The sequence below is a fragment of the Macaca thibetana genome, chromosome 11 (assembly GCF_024542745.1).
Source record: "Macaca thibetana thibetana isolate TM-01 chromosome 11, ASM2454274v1, whole genome shotgun sequence".
Lineage (NCBI taxonomy): Eukaryota > Metazoa > Chordata > Mammalia > Primates > Cercopithecidae > Macaca > Macaca thibetana.
In genome coordinates, this window is record NC_065588.1 from 95980367 (window position 1) to 95995275 (window position 14909).

Consider the following 14909-nt stretch of genomic DNA (forward strand, 5'->3'; position numbering starts at 1 on the left):
GCTGGTTTGTTAGATTAAATCCAGTTAAAAAAAAAATCTGCATCTCAAATACATTTATAGATTTAATGCAGTAACAATCAAAATCCCAATAGAGATACTTTTTAAACTCAACGTAGTAATTACAAAATACAGATTTTATAAAGCAATCAAGTCAGCTACTAGTTTTAATTTAATAACGAATAGTATCAACACTGAGTCATGTGGTTTAAAAAGTAGAAAGGCAGAAGTAAACAAGCCTTCAGAAGTAAAGCCAAAACAAAAGGATAAAAACGAGAGGAATGTGAGTTATTGTTCAATGGAAAGTCATAGGAAACTATGTATCAACAAGCAAAAAATAATATAGAGCCATAATTGAAATTTATGTTAAAGGGAGTTCTAGATAAGACAAATTAAATGAAAAATAGAACTCAGAAGCTTAATCAATTGGATAGTTTTTAAAAATTACATGATGCACTTGTACACATACAAATTAAGACAAAAAGAAAGCTGCAGACTGGAAAAGATTTTGTGGTAAATGTAACTAGAACATCTGAGGAATTAATAAACTTATTGAACAATACCAGTCCTCACCAAGGAAATGGCCAAAGGGAAAACAAATCTAACATTAAAAATTGTAAACCAAAAGCAAGTTACTACCAAGCCTAATAAAATGTTAGTAAGGTGGTAGAAAATCAGATACAGTCATACTGTTGACAGTTTTTGATTTGCAGTCATCTGGCCATTACAGTAAATACCCTGATACTTTATTTTGTTTCAGTAATTCTTTTCAAGATATAAGGTAAAGTAGTGGTTAGGAAATGCATTTTTACAAACACAGTTTTATGAGGGGAAAAATAGGTTAAAACATTTAATTATTGATAAACTGCTAAGCAGATAAGGGTAAGCTAATAAAATACAACATATGCTTGTTAATTTTCTTTCCCTTTACCCATGTAGATATGAGGTAAAAAACTATATGTAAAATCTTTAAGTGAAGACATGACACCCTAGAATATACACATTTGTTCACTGAGATTCATTCAACTATTACTTCATTCCAATTATATTTTGGGTGTTTTGTTTGTTTGTTTGTTTTATATACATCAGATTTTGCTTGATAAAGAAGACATTTTTTTCTTTTGTTTTCTTTTTTTATTTTCTTTCTTTCTTTCTTTCTTTTTTTTTTTTTTTTTTTTTTTTGAGACAGGATCTCACTCTATCACCCAAGCTGGAATGCTGTGGTGTGATCACAGCTCACTGCAGCCTCAACCTCCCATCTCAGCCTCCTGACTGGCCAGGGCTACAGATGTACACTACCACGCCTGGCTTATTTTTGTATTTTTGGTAGAGATAAGGTCTCACTATGTTGCCCAGGCTGGTCTTGAACTGCTGGCCTCAAGCAATCCACCTACCTTGGCCTCCCAGTGCTGGGATTACAGGTGTGAGACACCACATCCAACGCATTCTTCTGATTTGCCAGGAACTACGCGTTAGACTGCAGATGCTGAGCATCAAAGTTTGAATCTCTACCTTTATGGAACTCACAGTTTAGTATGTATTGACAACAATTCTGTAAAGGTTACAGTAAACTGTCTTAAAGTCCTATGAAGAGATTTTTTAAGTACTATATACTGATTTGAATATTCTACTTTGCTTTCTACAATAAATTAATACTGAAATTTGAGTGGCTATGATCAAATTATGATACAGACATATGGAAGATGTGATGGTTTCTTAGACATAATTGCTTTGTATTTGTTGTGACAGAAGAGAAAATATCTTTGAGATGTAATGCTTTTCTGGATAAGTACTGTGAATCCTTTTCTGTCCTGGACTGTTTTTTCCACCCACATTCTATGTAATTAACCTCTTACCATTATACCCTTTCATATTAAGTTATTTACTTATTGTGCAGACATGACTTCAAATTTCCTATCTCTGGAATATTTTAGCCATTTCTGAAACTCCTCTAAGGGTATATGATTCACAACATTCAACAGGAACCTGAAGGTGATACTATAGAATTAAAGTAGACTTAATGATATGAAATGACTTGAAACTAATAGTCAATATTTTAGTGTTCCGTTTTCATTTTTGGATTTTATTCCAAAACCTTCAGAAGTACACATTCACATTATTCTACAATGTTCCATTGTGATGAGAAAAATATAATCACTGGTTATGCTTTTAAAGAGCCATATATGTTTCCTTATATCTGTAGATAACTTTTAGTTACTTTTTAAAAATAGCATTCTTTAAAATGATATATTTCTGGATTCAAAATATTAAAACCTCATAAACAAGACAACTTTTCTGCATTATAACCAAACTAAATAATATTAATTTTTTACATAAATTATGTCTCCGCATATGCACACATCTACACACTAAGTTATACGCACATTTTACTTGAGACTTTGAGAAAAACCACAAAGTAAACAAGATCCTAATTTGATTTTTGAAGGGGAGGGAGATTTTAACTTAAAAACATAGGCAACCATTTTTGTTTTATTGTACCTTAATAAAAGCAAACTTTTACCTGTGCAAGCATGGGGAAGCCAAGGTTCCTACATCCATTACATGGAGTTAATGCTTCCCAAAGTCCTGATGGCCCACACGTATTTTCATCATCATCTTCTTCTTCCACTTCTCCTGGTGACAAATTGATTGTAGATGAGGTTCTCTGAAATTAAATTTATATCATATCAATATATTATATCAATGATATTTAGATATCTTAACACCAATTAAATTCTATAAATGACACGTGGTATATCTTGGTAAACAAGTCAGCTCACTTTTAACCATAGTTACATGGCTGTGCCCTGTGACTGAGACAAAAATATGTATAGTCCAACTTAAGTTAAAAGTGAAAAAACTGGGTGTGAAAGGCTTATAATATATGAAGTTCATAATGAAGAATAGAACATGATAATGGCCTAATAAAATATTTGAATACCAACAAATGAGAAAAATCTTATGGTTTATCGAGAATTTAGGTTTAGGCATAAAATTAAGGAAAAATGCAGTCAGAGCACTAACAGGAAAATATTTTACTGAAATGGGAATTCCTGATAAACCTGTTTGTTCAGAATGCCACCAAAATAAAACTTCATAAAATTTTATATCATACATATAAAAGGGGCAACAGTTTTAAAATTCATAATGAGACTTCCATATTGAGCACATATATTTTCCTTTGTTATCTCCCAAATCTCACTAAAATGATGGTAGAACATTTATAAAAATGTTTACACCATAAAAATAAGAATGACAGGAGAGATGAACAAACAATATTAAGAAAACTTCTGGATAATGTTGGGTAACTTTTGGATCACAGGTGGGTAAGTATTACCTGACTTAGCAAACATGAGAACACTGAAAGCAAAGTACCTTCATGTGGAAAGAATTGGAAGGACTGGCTACCTGTGAAGGTATAAGTGTCAGTGGGGCAGACACAGAATGAAACTCAATATCAGAAAGAATTATACCCCTAGACCCATCTCCTTTTCACCCAGCCAGGAAACTAAATCTTCACCACTGGCAAGAAATTAGAGGTTTATTTTTCTGGAGAAGTTGAAGCAAAAGGATTATGAATTCTAAGAGTATAGATACACTGAGTCTCCAAAAACAAGAGAATTAATATCTATATAGTAATGAAGATCCATAACCTACTCAGTGCCTTACCATATTTGCATTAGACAACATGGCAGCAAGGTTTATACCCCCAGATAAACAACTAGAATACTCTTCTCTGTAGAAACAGACCTCCCAAGAAAAAAGACCTATAAATAAGCAGGAAAATGGTGGGATCTATGTATTAGTCTCTACTGTGATGCCAACCTCTCAGCAAGTTCCACTCATAAGAATCATATATTTGAGAAAAACCTCTAACAGACACCAAAATAAATATAGAGAAAAAAATTATAAATAGTATCTTCAGAGAGAAGATATTTATAGCCATGAAACAAGAACAGAAAGTTATGAAATACATAAAATCCAATACAAGAGTTAGAAAAATCTGACAAAATTTCTGAAAAGATGAAAAGAATTTAAAAGGCGAGAAAACTAGGGGTCAAACCAAGACCTCTAACATCTGAACAACAGGAGCTCCAAAAATTAAGAGTAGAGATGGGAGGGTCAAAGAAATAAAGCATGAAAATTTGCAGAAACTGAGGAAAAATTTCATACTCTAAGAGCCTGTTGAATACTTAGCAGACTGAACTTTTTAAAAAAAAGTTGTATATACATAAATAAAAAGAAATACAATAAATTGTCTAAAGGCCCTCTGAATGTACTGTTCAGAACAACATTGATAGATCATGATTACTAAAGCAAGTAAATATATTCTACATATTGGATTGTAAATAGCACCCTGCCCCCAAAATTGTTGCTTTTAAAAATAGAATATAAGATTTTATTTTTCCTCCTATTTAAAAGAATTTGTTTTCTGCATTCACATTTTAACTTTCCCTTGATCACTTGTCAGTAACTAAGAAGCAATGAAATTAAGTTGCCCCCCAATCAGTCACTGTCTGTAAAACACAATAATAATAATAATAACAACTGTTAGACTGAGAACTTACAATGTGACTTGGAGTATCACTGGCCTATTGTCTGTTAACTATTTTAATTCACACAGCAGCCATTTGAGGCAAATATTTTTCCTCTCACTTTATAAATGAGGAAACTAAGGGCCAGAGAGATCAAGGAAAACCCAAGGTCACGAAGCTGGCAAGTGGTAGAAAAAGGATTTGAATCCAGACTAGGGGGCTGCAAAGCCTACTCTCCCCTCACCACTATGTTCTGTGACCACTCCTTTGGCACAATACCCTGTAAAAGACAATATACTGAAAAACCACACTGATGTAAATAATTGCAGTTTAAATAAAAGAGGTATATTTGGTGAATATGTTTCTGTTACACAAGTATACTCCTGAGAGCATTTTGCCTTCTGTGACAGGGAGTGAAAATTTCTGCAGTTTGATACATAGTGGCCCATGCTTTCATAAATACTTCTCAAATCAATAATAGAAGGTAATTATCACAGGGATATTTGACCCTACAGATCCTCTGAGTAAAATATATATATATATATAGGGAAGTTTAAAATCTTGATCTGAAAGAGTGTGTGTGTGTGTGTGTGTGTGTGTGTGTGTGTGTGTGTGTGTGTGTGTGTATATATTTGATAAAGTTGTTGACAGGAATAAATAAGATGATCAAAAAGGTATCTCCTTTACCAACTCATGATCAGCTAACAGTTTGACCATCAACATTGATAGCTGGCCAAGAATTGTCAACATTTTAGATTAATCCATTCTTTTCTATTTTGTTAATGGTGCTACAATGATTTAATCCAATCACACAGGGAACTTCCTCTATCTCTTTCTCCTCCCTCAAAAAAAAAAAAAAAAAAAAAAGTTTATTTCTCTTACCTGCTCATAAAGCTCCAACTATTTCCCATTTCACAGCAAATGATATCCAAATTCCTTAATCTGGCTTCAAGGTTCTATAGTCAAATGATTTTTTAGCCCTTTTACTTTTCCACTACACTCACCTCAGATTATAACCAGGTGGAATTGTTTACCCTTGCCTAATCATGCTCTATGCTTTCATTCTTTCTTTCACTTTACTTGTCTGCATAGCATATTGTAGTGGTTAAGGGTCTGGGCTCTAAAATTAGACAGTTCTGGATTCAAGTTCCAAATATCCCCCTCACTAGCTGTATGATTTTCACCAGATAAGACCATTGTCAGCCTCTCTTGCCTTATCAATGCAATGGAAAACAATACAGTGGAACCTCTCTCAGGGCTTATTCCTGATGACTAAGTGAGGTAATAAATATAAAGTGCCTGATACATACAGCTTCAATAAGTATTAACTATCATTTTTATTATTTTCTTATAATCCCACTGATTCAAAATAGAGTTCAGATTTCGTCCCTTACCTAAAATTTTCCAGATTTCCCACAAACATGCATGATATCACGTTCTTCTGCTTGTCTCTAGCTCTTTGTGCAAGTGTTTGCATTTGGTATTTCAGATACCTTGAGTTGATAGATGCTATAGTGGCAAAGAGCATTGCCTTTTAACTCAAACAGATATACATTGAAATCCTAGCTCTACCACTTCCAAGCTTTGTGACTTTGAGCAAATCACATAATCTTATTAATCCTTAGTTTCCCTATCTGAAAACATAGTGTAATAATTTCTATTTGCAGGGCTATATGAAGATAACATTAATTGCTTGACAGAGACTGGCACAAAACAATCAGTAAGTACTGTTATTTTATTTTTTACCCTAAAAGAGTTGTATACACACACACACTGTGTGCTTGTGCAAATACAGTACACAGACACAAGTGTGGCTTATTTACCCTTGTTAAGTAAGTTATTTGAAAGAAAACATTGCCTTATTCACATTGTATCTCCTACAATGTGCTGTGCATAATGAAGCAATAAATATTTATTGAATGAATCACTGAATAAATGAGCTTCAAATTATCATTTTCATTTGACTACCTAGAAAATTTTACTAATATTAAGGGGTGTGTATAATTGTATCACAAATATCAAGATTGCCATTTTAGCTTTATTTTATATTAACTATTACCAGTAGCTTTAGCAGAAAAGAAGAAACGTATCAGTGGTTTAGCACTGCCCCCTAAAGACAGCATATAAATTGGCTGTGTAAAATCATAATTTTTACTTCATTTCTTTACAGTTAAAGATTTGAAGGAAAATATTTTATCAAGCTACATAATCTTCAATTATATATGGGAAGAAGCCACCAGAACACACTTAACCTCAGATGGTTTCCTTTATTCCAAATGCTGTTCAAACTTTTCACTGGAGAACAAAGTGTGTTCCTGAAGTTCCAAAAAGATGTGAAAATTCTACTATAAAAAATAGACCTAAATCTATATAGTTTGAATCCATTTGCTTTGTTGGTTATTACATGGTAATAAAGGAAGGCTGGACCAAGTCTATGTTGTCGTAAACTGAAAAACAGTCACAATAATATACTGTGGGGAGACAAACTTGAGCTCAATCAAAGAAAAACACTTTTGAGAATAATTATATCAGTCTAACATTGAAGAAATGGAATTTCCCTGTGAGGCAGTATGTGTGTGTGTGTGTGTGTGTGTGTGTGTGTGTGTAAATTATATGACAATGATAGATAATGGTGCTCCATAATTTATAAAATGCTTTCAGATATAGAATAGCCCAATAAAATAGAGTCAGAATTATCCCTGTTTTACAAGTGTAAAAAACTGATGGTCAAAATGTTACTCGATTTGCAAGATCATCCTACAAATGAGTCCAGATTATAATCCAAGTCCTCTAATTCTAGGTCCATTTGTCTTTCTATCACACCATGGAAGCCATCTCCTTAATTAGTAGAACTCTTCAAGGGGACAACAGATGTTCAAGATTGTCAATGCAAAGGGACCAGGCCAAAAGGCAGAATCCAGGAAAGAGGAAATAACAGAAATGGTGATCAAAGCAAAAGGCAACAATCTGGGATGAGTTAGCAATCTAGACTACTTTATAGCATTGCCACAGGCCTTTTTTTGCCTTTGTTTTCTAAAGTAAAATTGACTTATAGATTTTTCAAGGAAATTTAAAGTAACACATGCTTATTGTAAAACAAATCATTCAAAATAAAAAATTATACATGAGAGAGTGAAACTTTCCTAGCCTCGGTCCCACTGCAAACATTCAGTGGGTATACTTCCAGACTTTGTAATACTTACTCTACTTGCCTGATGACTTTCTCAGGATAAATTCATAAATGAGAAATTGTATACACCAAAGAGTATGCCTACCTTTTTTTTTTTTTTTTTTTTTTTTGAGGTGGAATCTCACTCTATTGTCCAGGCTGCAGTGCAATGGCACAATCTCGGCTCACTGCAGCCTCCACCTCCCAGGTTCAAGTGATTCTCCTGCCTCAGCCTCCCAAGTAGCTGGGATTAGAGGTACCTGCCACCACACCTGACTAATTTTTTGTATTTTTTTAGTAGGGATGGGGTTTCGCCATGTTGGCCAAGCTGATCTTGAACTCCTGACTTCAGGTGATCCACCTGCCTTGGCCTCCCAATGTGCTGAGATTACAGGCATGAGCCACTGTGCCTGGCCTAAACTTCTAAGTATTGCCAACGTTGTCTTTAACCTGTTCTCCACAGTGATCAGAGAAATATTTTTTTCATATGAGAATGTGATCATGTTTTTCTCTTCCTTAAAACCTTCAATAGTTTTTCATTGTTCCTCTGACGAAGTTCAAAATTCTTACTACGATCCAAAAGGTTATGCATGATCTGCCCCTACCTCCCTCTGTATCCCACCACTAATCTGGCAGGTCAGGTCTCATTAACACCTGAACAGGAAGGCCTCCATGACAACTGTTGCAGCACTGACGGAGTGGTTAAGTTAAATATTTAAAGCTGATAGAGCCACTAGCCCTTATACAAAGGCTGGAATATAACGAAAGCCCACCAAGAGTTTTGCCTAGGTCTTTCCAGGGCCTTGAAGCATGATGAAATAACAAAGGAATTCTTAACAGAACCCATTTAGTATTAAACAGGTTTTACTGGGGGTCTGAAGGAACTTCCCAGACCTCCACACACAAGTGTTATTGGGGTCTAAAGGAACTCCCAAATCTTCATGATTTAGCTGGAGACAAGATAAGGGTAATCACCCCTGGTAACTGGACCCATCTAGATTAAGTAAATTTACTGAGGCTCCAGAGGAAGGTCTTAAGGACTCAGACCTTAGTTATAGATGAGAAGAAGTTAATCACTTATGTCTTTAGATGAATGCACACTTACAGGTAAACATACAGCTTAGAAGGTATATAATCTCTGGAAAACTTCATAATTTTGATTTGGTCTGGTGATATTTTCCCCAGCCTTCTCCCTGTACCTGGTTACAGGTAAATCTCTTCTTTCCCAATTTGTCTGCATCTTGTTATTGGACCATGAGAATAAGCAGCCCGACTCTCGGTTTGGTCTGGGAACACTAACACTCTTCCTCCCCTTTGCCCATAATGTTTAAACACACTGAGCTTCCCTCTTTCCCTCCAGTATACCAAACTTCCTCTTGCCTTGTACCTTACCTTAGCACATGGTTTTCTCCGGCAAAGACTATTAGTCATCTCCCAATATACATTCTCCCCTCCTCCTTTTGTCTTTAGTAACACCTTCCTTTATTCTTGTATAGTACTAAAACTCCACTTTTAGTTGGGCACATGTCTTCTTCAATAAATACCACATTATCCAGTGTCTGTTGCAGCTAGGTGTGACCACATGGCTAAGTCATAACCATGGGATATAAGAAGTGCTCTTAAAGTGAATAGGTGTGCCCTTATTCCTCCCCTTCTTCTTCCTGCTGATTGAATGCTAATGAAATAGCTGGAGCTGGAGCATTTGTCCTGGGCCATGAAGTATCCTTGGAACTAGACGACCTGTACAATTGAACAACAAAAAAGAAGAATCCTGGGTTCCTCACAGAAGTGATCCCTACCAGCCTTGGACTGCCTAGCTCTAGGCTTTGGAAGTGGGAATAAAATAAACTCTTTCTCTTTAAGCCATTATTAATATTTTAGATGTTTTTGTTATTTGCTATTGTGTCAAATCCTAACAGATAAATTCCTTTGTTTGTCTTCATCAGGATTAATCGTACTGGTGCTTTAGGTATAAATATAATTCACTTCCTTTGGAAGGCCTTCTTGAGGCTCCCATCAAGATTAATTTCCTTTCTTACATGACTTCACAGTGTCCTGCTTTTTTATAGCAATTATCACAATGATAATTTTATAGTTACTGAGTGACTTTGGCTCAGTATCTCCTATCCTTAGTCCATAAAAGCTGCATGATTGCAGAGATGCCTGTTGCATTAACTACCAAAGCCTGATACTTGGCTAGTACATCGAAGAACGGTTCATCACGTATGTGTTGAAAATGAATGAAGACTAAATGAATGAATGAATGCCAGCTTGCCCTCATAGATGTTTTATTAGTGTGAACATTTTCACTAGTTCTAAGAGGAACCAATTTAACTATAACCCAGATTTTAATGTCCTTTCTTCTCTTACTCCATTTGCTCCCAGTCTTCATCCCACATTCAAAGTAATGTAGAACTCTGCATCTATTTGATTTCATGAAAGAAGACATTTATGACAACCATTGGTACACAATTTAGATTTTACCACAAACTCTACAGTGGAGGTGAATGGGCATTAAATTGCATGGCTTAACTCCTCTTCCTCCCCTATTAATATTTTTTCTCCTATGGTGATAATTGCGTAGAAGGGTGCTTTTCATCTCCCCTTCCACCAAGAAGAATAGAATTCTTGGTGTCTATTTTTCCCTACAGACTGTTTTCATTAGCTCTTTAAATTCTTCTCCTCTTTATTATGCAAGCAATTTCACACTGGGATACATCTTATCTGCAAACTTGCATAGCCAATCTCATTACACAAGAGACCTTACATGAGAACTACTATTTTGTCAAATTAAAAGGCAACAACTATATAATAGCATGATATATCATATTTTCCTTTTTACAATCTTTTAAAATTAGGGATCTAAGGGCTTAGTGGGGCACCAAGAAGAAGAAAATGTGAGGTGTTAAACTGGTTTAGTTATTCCAAAGCAATGATAGTATTAATGATCAAATAGATGATAGGTCAGTGTTTATATTACTCATAAAGGAACAGACTCTATCATCTTAAATTTAGTCCTGGGAGAGATATCACATGCCACAGTTGAATATATTAGCAATGATCAGAAAACCTATTGTCAAATATGTTTCTATAAGCTTATTAACACTAAACATCTGTTCAAAATTGTCTGAAAATTACCTTGCAAGGCTACCCTGCACTATCTTTTCACCACAACCATTTGTTCCACGTTAGTAAAATTCACAAAAGCTGCCACATTTAAGTCTGCTGAAAAAAAAAATTTCTCTCAGATTAATTTGGAGTTAGCCGTGAATCCTGTACTGCATTTATATCTGCAAGGAAAAGAAAGGAAGAAGAAAAACAAGACTTGATGCCAATGAGTACACTGAATACATCTCCTAGTATCTGCACTCCAAAATGACGTTACTGTGTATGGTGATATTTTAAACTTGAGGATTTGCCAGTGCCAAATGTATTTCACATTTATTGAAGGATAGAATTGCTATTAAAGCAATCGTTTTAGTTGCAAGAAATATTGAAGAATAAAGTAAGGAGAGCCTTTCTCTTTTTAATAGTACATGAGACATTACAACTCCTCTGAAACACTTAGTTCCAACACATTATATTCCCACCTGCTGTTTACATATTTGACATCCTCTGCATAACATCAGGAAACTTCAAAGAAGAACATATTTTGTTTGCTAGTCTACTTATATACAATCAATTTGAATGTTTTTATTATCTCTCAAAACTTTTGTTCATTTATCTGACCCTTACCTAGTAATTAATAGTGTTTATTATTACAATATTAGAAAGAGCTAAGTCTAAACTGATGCCAATTTTATGCACAATACACAGAAGCTAATTTAAAAAAAATGTTAAAGTCACCTTGGAAAGTTTAAACTTTTTTTTTCAACAAGACAGTACAGAAGACAAAATGTATAACTTTGGGAAAACTAAATTATCCTCCATGACAGATCATTTTATATGAAAAATAACATTTTTCTAAAAGTTTACTTCTTTGTTTTAAAATAAAATTCATTAAAGTATCATTTATATACATAACATGCACCCATTTTAAATCTATATACCTGTGTATTCACCACCACAATCAAGATACAGAATATTTCTATCACTACAAATGGTTACCTTGTATCCCTTCCGTACCAATATTTCCCTACTGGTAGCCCCAGAAATCTTTTCTTCTGCCACAATATGGCAGCATATGTACCTCATGTTTGGCATAAGCTTTCTACAAAGCTTATTAACACTAAACATCTGCTTAAAATTGTCTGAAAATTACCTTGCAAGGCTACTCTACACTATCTTTTCACCACAAACATTTGTTCCATGTTAGTAAAATTCACTCAGCATAATGTTTTTGACATTTATTCCTATTTTTGCATATCGGTAGTTTATTCCTTTTTAATCCAAAGTAATATTCCACAATACGGATATGGCAAAGTTTTGTTTATACAATCATCTATTGATGGACATTTGGGTTGTTTTCAGTTTAGGGTCATAATGAATAAAGTTGCCATTAAGATTCACATTGAAATCTGTGAGTGCACATAAGCTTTTGCTAGGTCACATGGTAAATGCATCAAACTTTTTAAGAAACTGCTAAAGTGTTTTCCAAAGTGTTTGTACCATTTTACACTCCCATTCATTGTGTCTGAGAGTTTCAGTAGCTCCACATTCTTGGCAACACTTAATTTTAGTTATTCTAATGGAATGTATGTAGAGTTATGGCAATAGTATGTAGTTATCAAATGGTATGTAGAATTATCACAATCGTGCCTTTAATTTACATTTCTGTCATTGCTACTAATGTGCTAAACATCTTCTCCTGTGCTTAGAGGCCATTTACTTTCTTCTTTGGTGAAGTATCTGTTCAAGTCTCTACATATTTTTATTTGGTTGACTTCGTTTTTGTTTTTTTTGTTTTTGTTTTTGTTTTTCTTTTGAGATGGAGTCTCACTCTGTCGCCCAGGCTGGATGGAGTGCTGTGGCGCGATCTTGGGTCACTGCAAGCTCCGCCTCCCAGGTTCACGCCATTCTCCTGCCTCAGCCTCCCAAGTAGATGGGACTACAGGCGCCCGCCACCACGGCCAGCTAATTTTTTGTATTTTTAGTAGAGATGGGGTTTCACCATGTTAACCAGGATGATCAGGATGGTCTCGATCTCCTGACCTCGTGATCCGCCCGCCTCGGCCTCCCAAAGTGCTGGGATTACAGGCGTGAGCCAAGGTTATTTTATTTCTTTTGCTGTGTTGTAAGAGTATTCTTTTTAAGTATTCTATATTCTAGACATACCTCCTTTGTACTGTTGGTAAATATATAAGAAATCTTTGCCTAACACAAAGTTAAGATATTTTCCTATATTTTCTTCCATAAATTTAACATTTTTGCTTTTACATTTTGATCTCTGTTCTACATTGAATTAATTTTCATGTAGAGCATGAGGTAAAGGTTGAGATTTGAGAAACCTATTTTTTAAATATATAAATAGAAGTAGTCAGCCCCATTAGTTGAAAAGATTATCCTTTCCCCATTGAAGTGCCCTGCAGTTTTTTTGAAAATCAATTGACCATACGTGTATGGGTTTATTTCTGAATTCTACTTTGTTCTATTGACCTGTAAATCTCTTCTTATGCAAATACCACATTGACAGACGTTTATAAGCCTGGAATCAGAGAATCCTCCAAATCGGTTCTTCTTCGAAATTATTTTGGCTATTCTAGGTTCTCTGCCTTTTCATATAAAGTTTAGAGTAAGCTGTCAATATCTGAAAAATTAGCCTGCTTGGATTCTGCTTGGGATGGTAGTCCATAGTACAATTTGGGGAGAACAAATATCTAAACTACATTGTCTTTCATTTCATGAACATGGTGGTATATCCCTGTACCTATCAGGTTAACTTTAATTTCCATCAACAATATTTTTATAGTCTTCAGTGTATAGGTCTTGTACATATCTTGTTAAATATGAAGGGGTAAACATGCATTTCATGTTTTTGGAAAATTTTTTGAATAGTATTATTAGGTTAATTTAATTTTCCCTCTTGCATTATTGGGGCATAATTGACAAACAAAAATTGTATATATTTAAGGTATATGGCATATTGTTTTGATATATGTATAATTGTGACTTAATTACCACAATCAAGCCAATTAACATCTCCATCATGTCATATAGTTAATATGCTGTGTGTGTGTGTGGGGGGGGCATTGAGGATACTTAGAATCAACTCTCTTAGCAAATTTCAAGTATACAATGTGACGTTATTAACTATAGTTACCATGCTGTGCATTTGATCTCCAGAATTTATTCATCTAATAACTGAAAATTTGTAACTAAACTTCAAATTTGTACCAAATTTTAAAATTGAATTTTCAGCCAAGTGCAGTGGTTCATGCCTATAATCCCAGCACTCTGGGAGGCCAATGCAGGCGGATCACTTGAGGTCAGGAGTTCGAGACAAGCTTGGCCAACATGGTGAAACCCTGTCTCTACTAAAAATATAAAAGTGTTAGCCAGGTGTCATGGCATGCACCTGTAGTTCCAGCTACTCGGGAGGCTGAGGCAGGAGAGAATCACTTGAGCCCGGGAGGCAGAGGTTGCGGTGAGCCAAGATCGTGCCGCTGCACTCCAGCCTGGGCGACAGAGCGAGACTCTGTCTCAAAAATAAGAAAAGAAAAGAAAAGAAAAAGCTCTGAATTTTCGGTTATTGATAGTTCTTCGTGTAAAAAAAATTTTAGTTCTAATTTCTTTCCTATAGATATTTTAGGATTTTCTATGTAAATGATCATATCACCTGTGAATAAACAGTTTTACTTTTCCCTTTAAAATCTTTATGCCTTTGTTTTCTGGTCCTTCTCTTATTGCACCAGCCAGAATTGCCAGTACAATGTTGAATATAAATCTTAAGTGAAAAGCATTCAGTCTTTCAACGTTATGAAGTATAACATTAGCTGCGGCATTTTTGTAAAGGCTTTTTTATTATAAGGTTGAGCAAATTCTTTCTATTCTCAGTTTACTGAAAGTTTGTATTATGAATAGATGCTTTTCTACAATGACTGATATGACCATAAGGTTATCTTCTTTTATTCTATTAATGTAGTAAAATGTATTAATTGATTTTATCTGTTAAAATAACCTTGCTTTTCTGGCATATATCCCACTTGGTTGTAATGCATAATTTTTTAATGTATTGCTAAACTTGATTTGTTACCATTTTATTGAGGATT

General features: G+C 34.6%; 1 protein-coding gene across 9 annotated transcripts in view; it reads right to left on the bottom strand.

Annotated features, from left to right (window-relative positions):
• ANKS1B (ankyrin repeat and sterile alpha motif domain containing 1B) overlaps positions 1 to 14909 on the bottom strand; it is a 1295786-nt gene that overhangs the window by 949359 nt on the left and 331518 nt on the right. For all 9 annotated transcript variants that reach the window (XM_050749329.1, XM_050749335.1, XM_050749328.1 and 6 more), the window contains exon 9: positions 2519 to 2662. In XM_050749329.1, coding sequence (XP_050605286.1) covers positions 2519 to 2662 — 144 coding nt within the window. The remainder of the gene's footprint in view (positions 1 to 2518; positions 2663 to 14909) is intronic.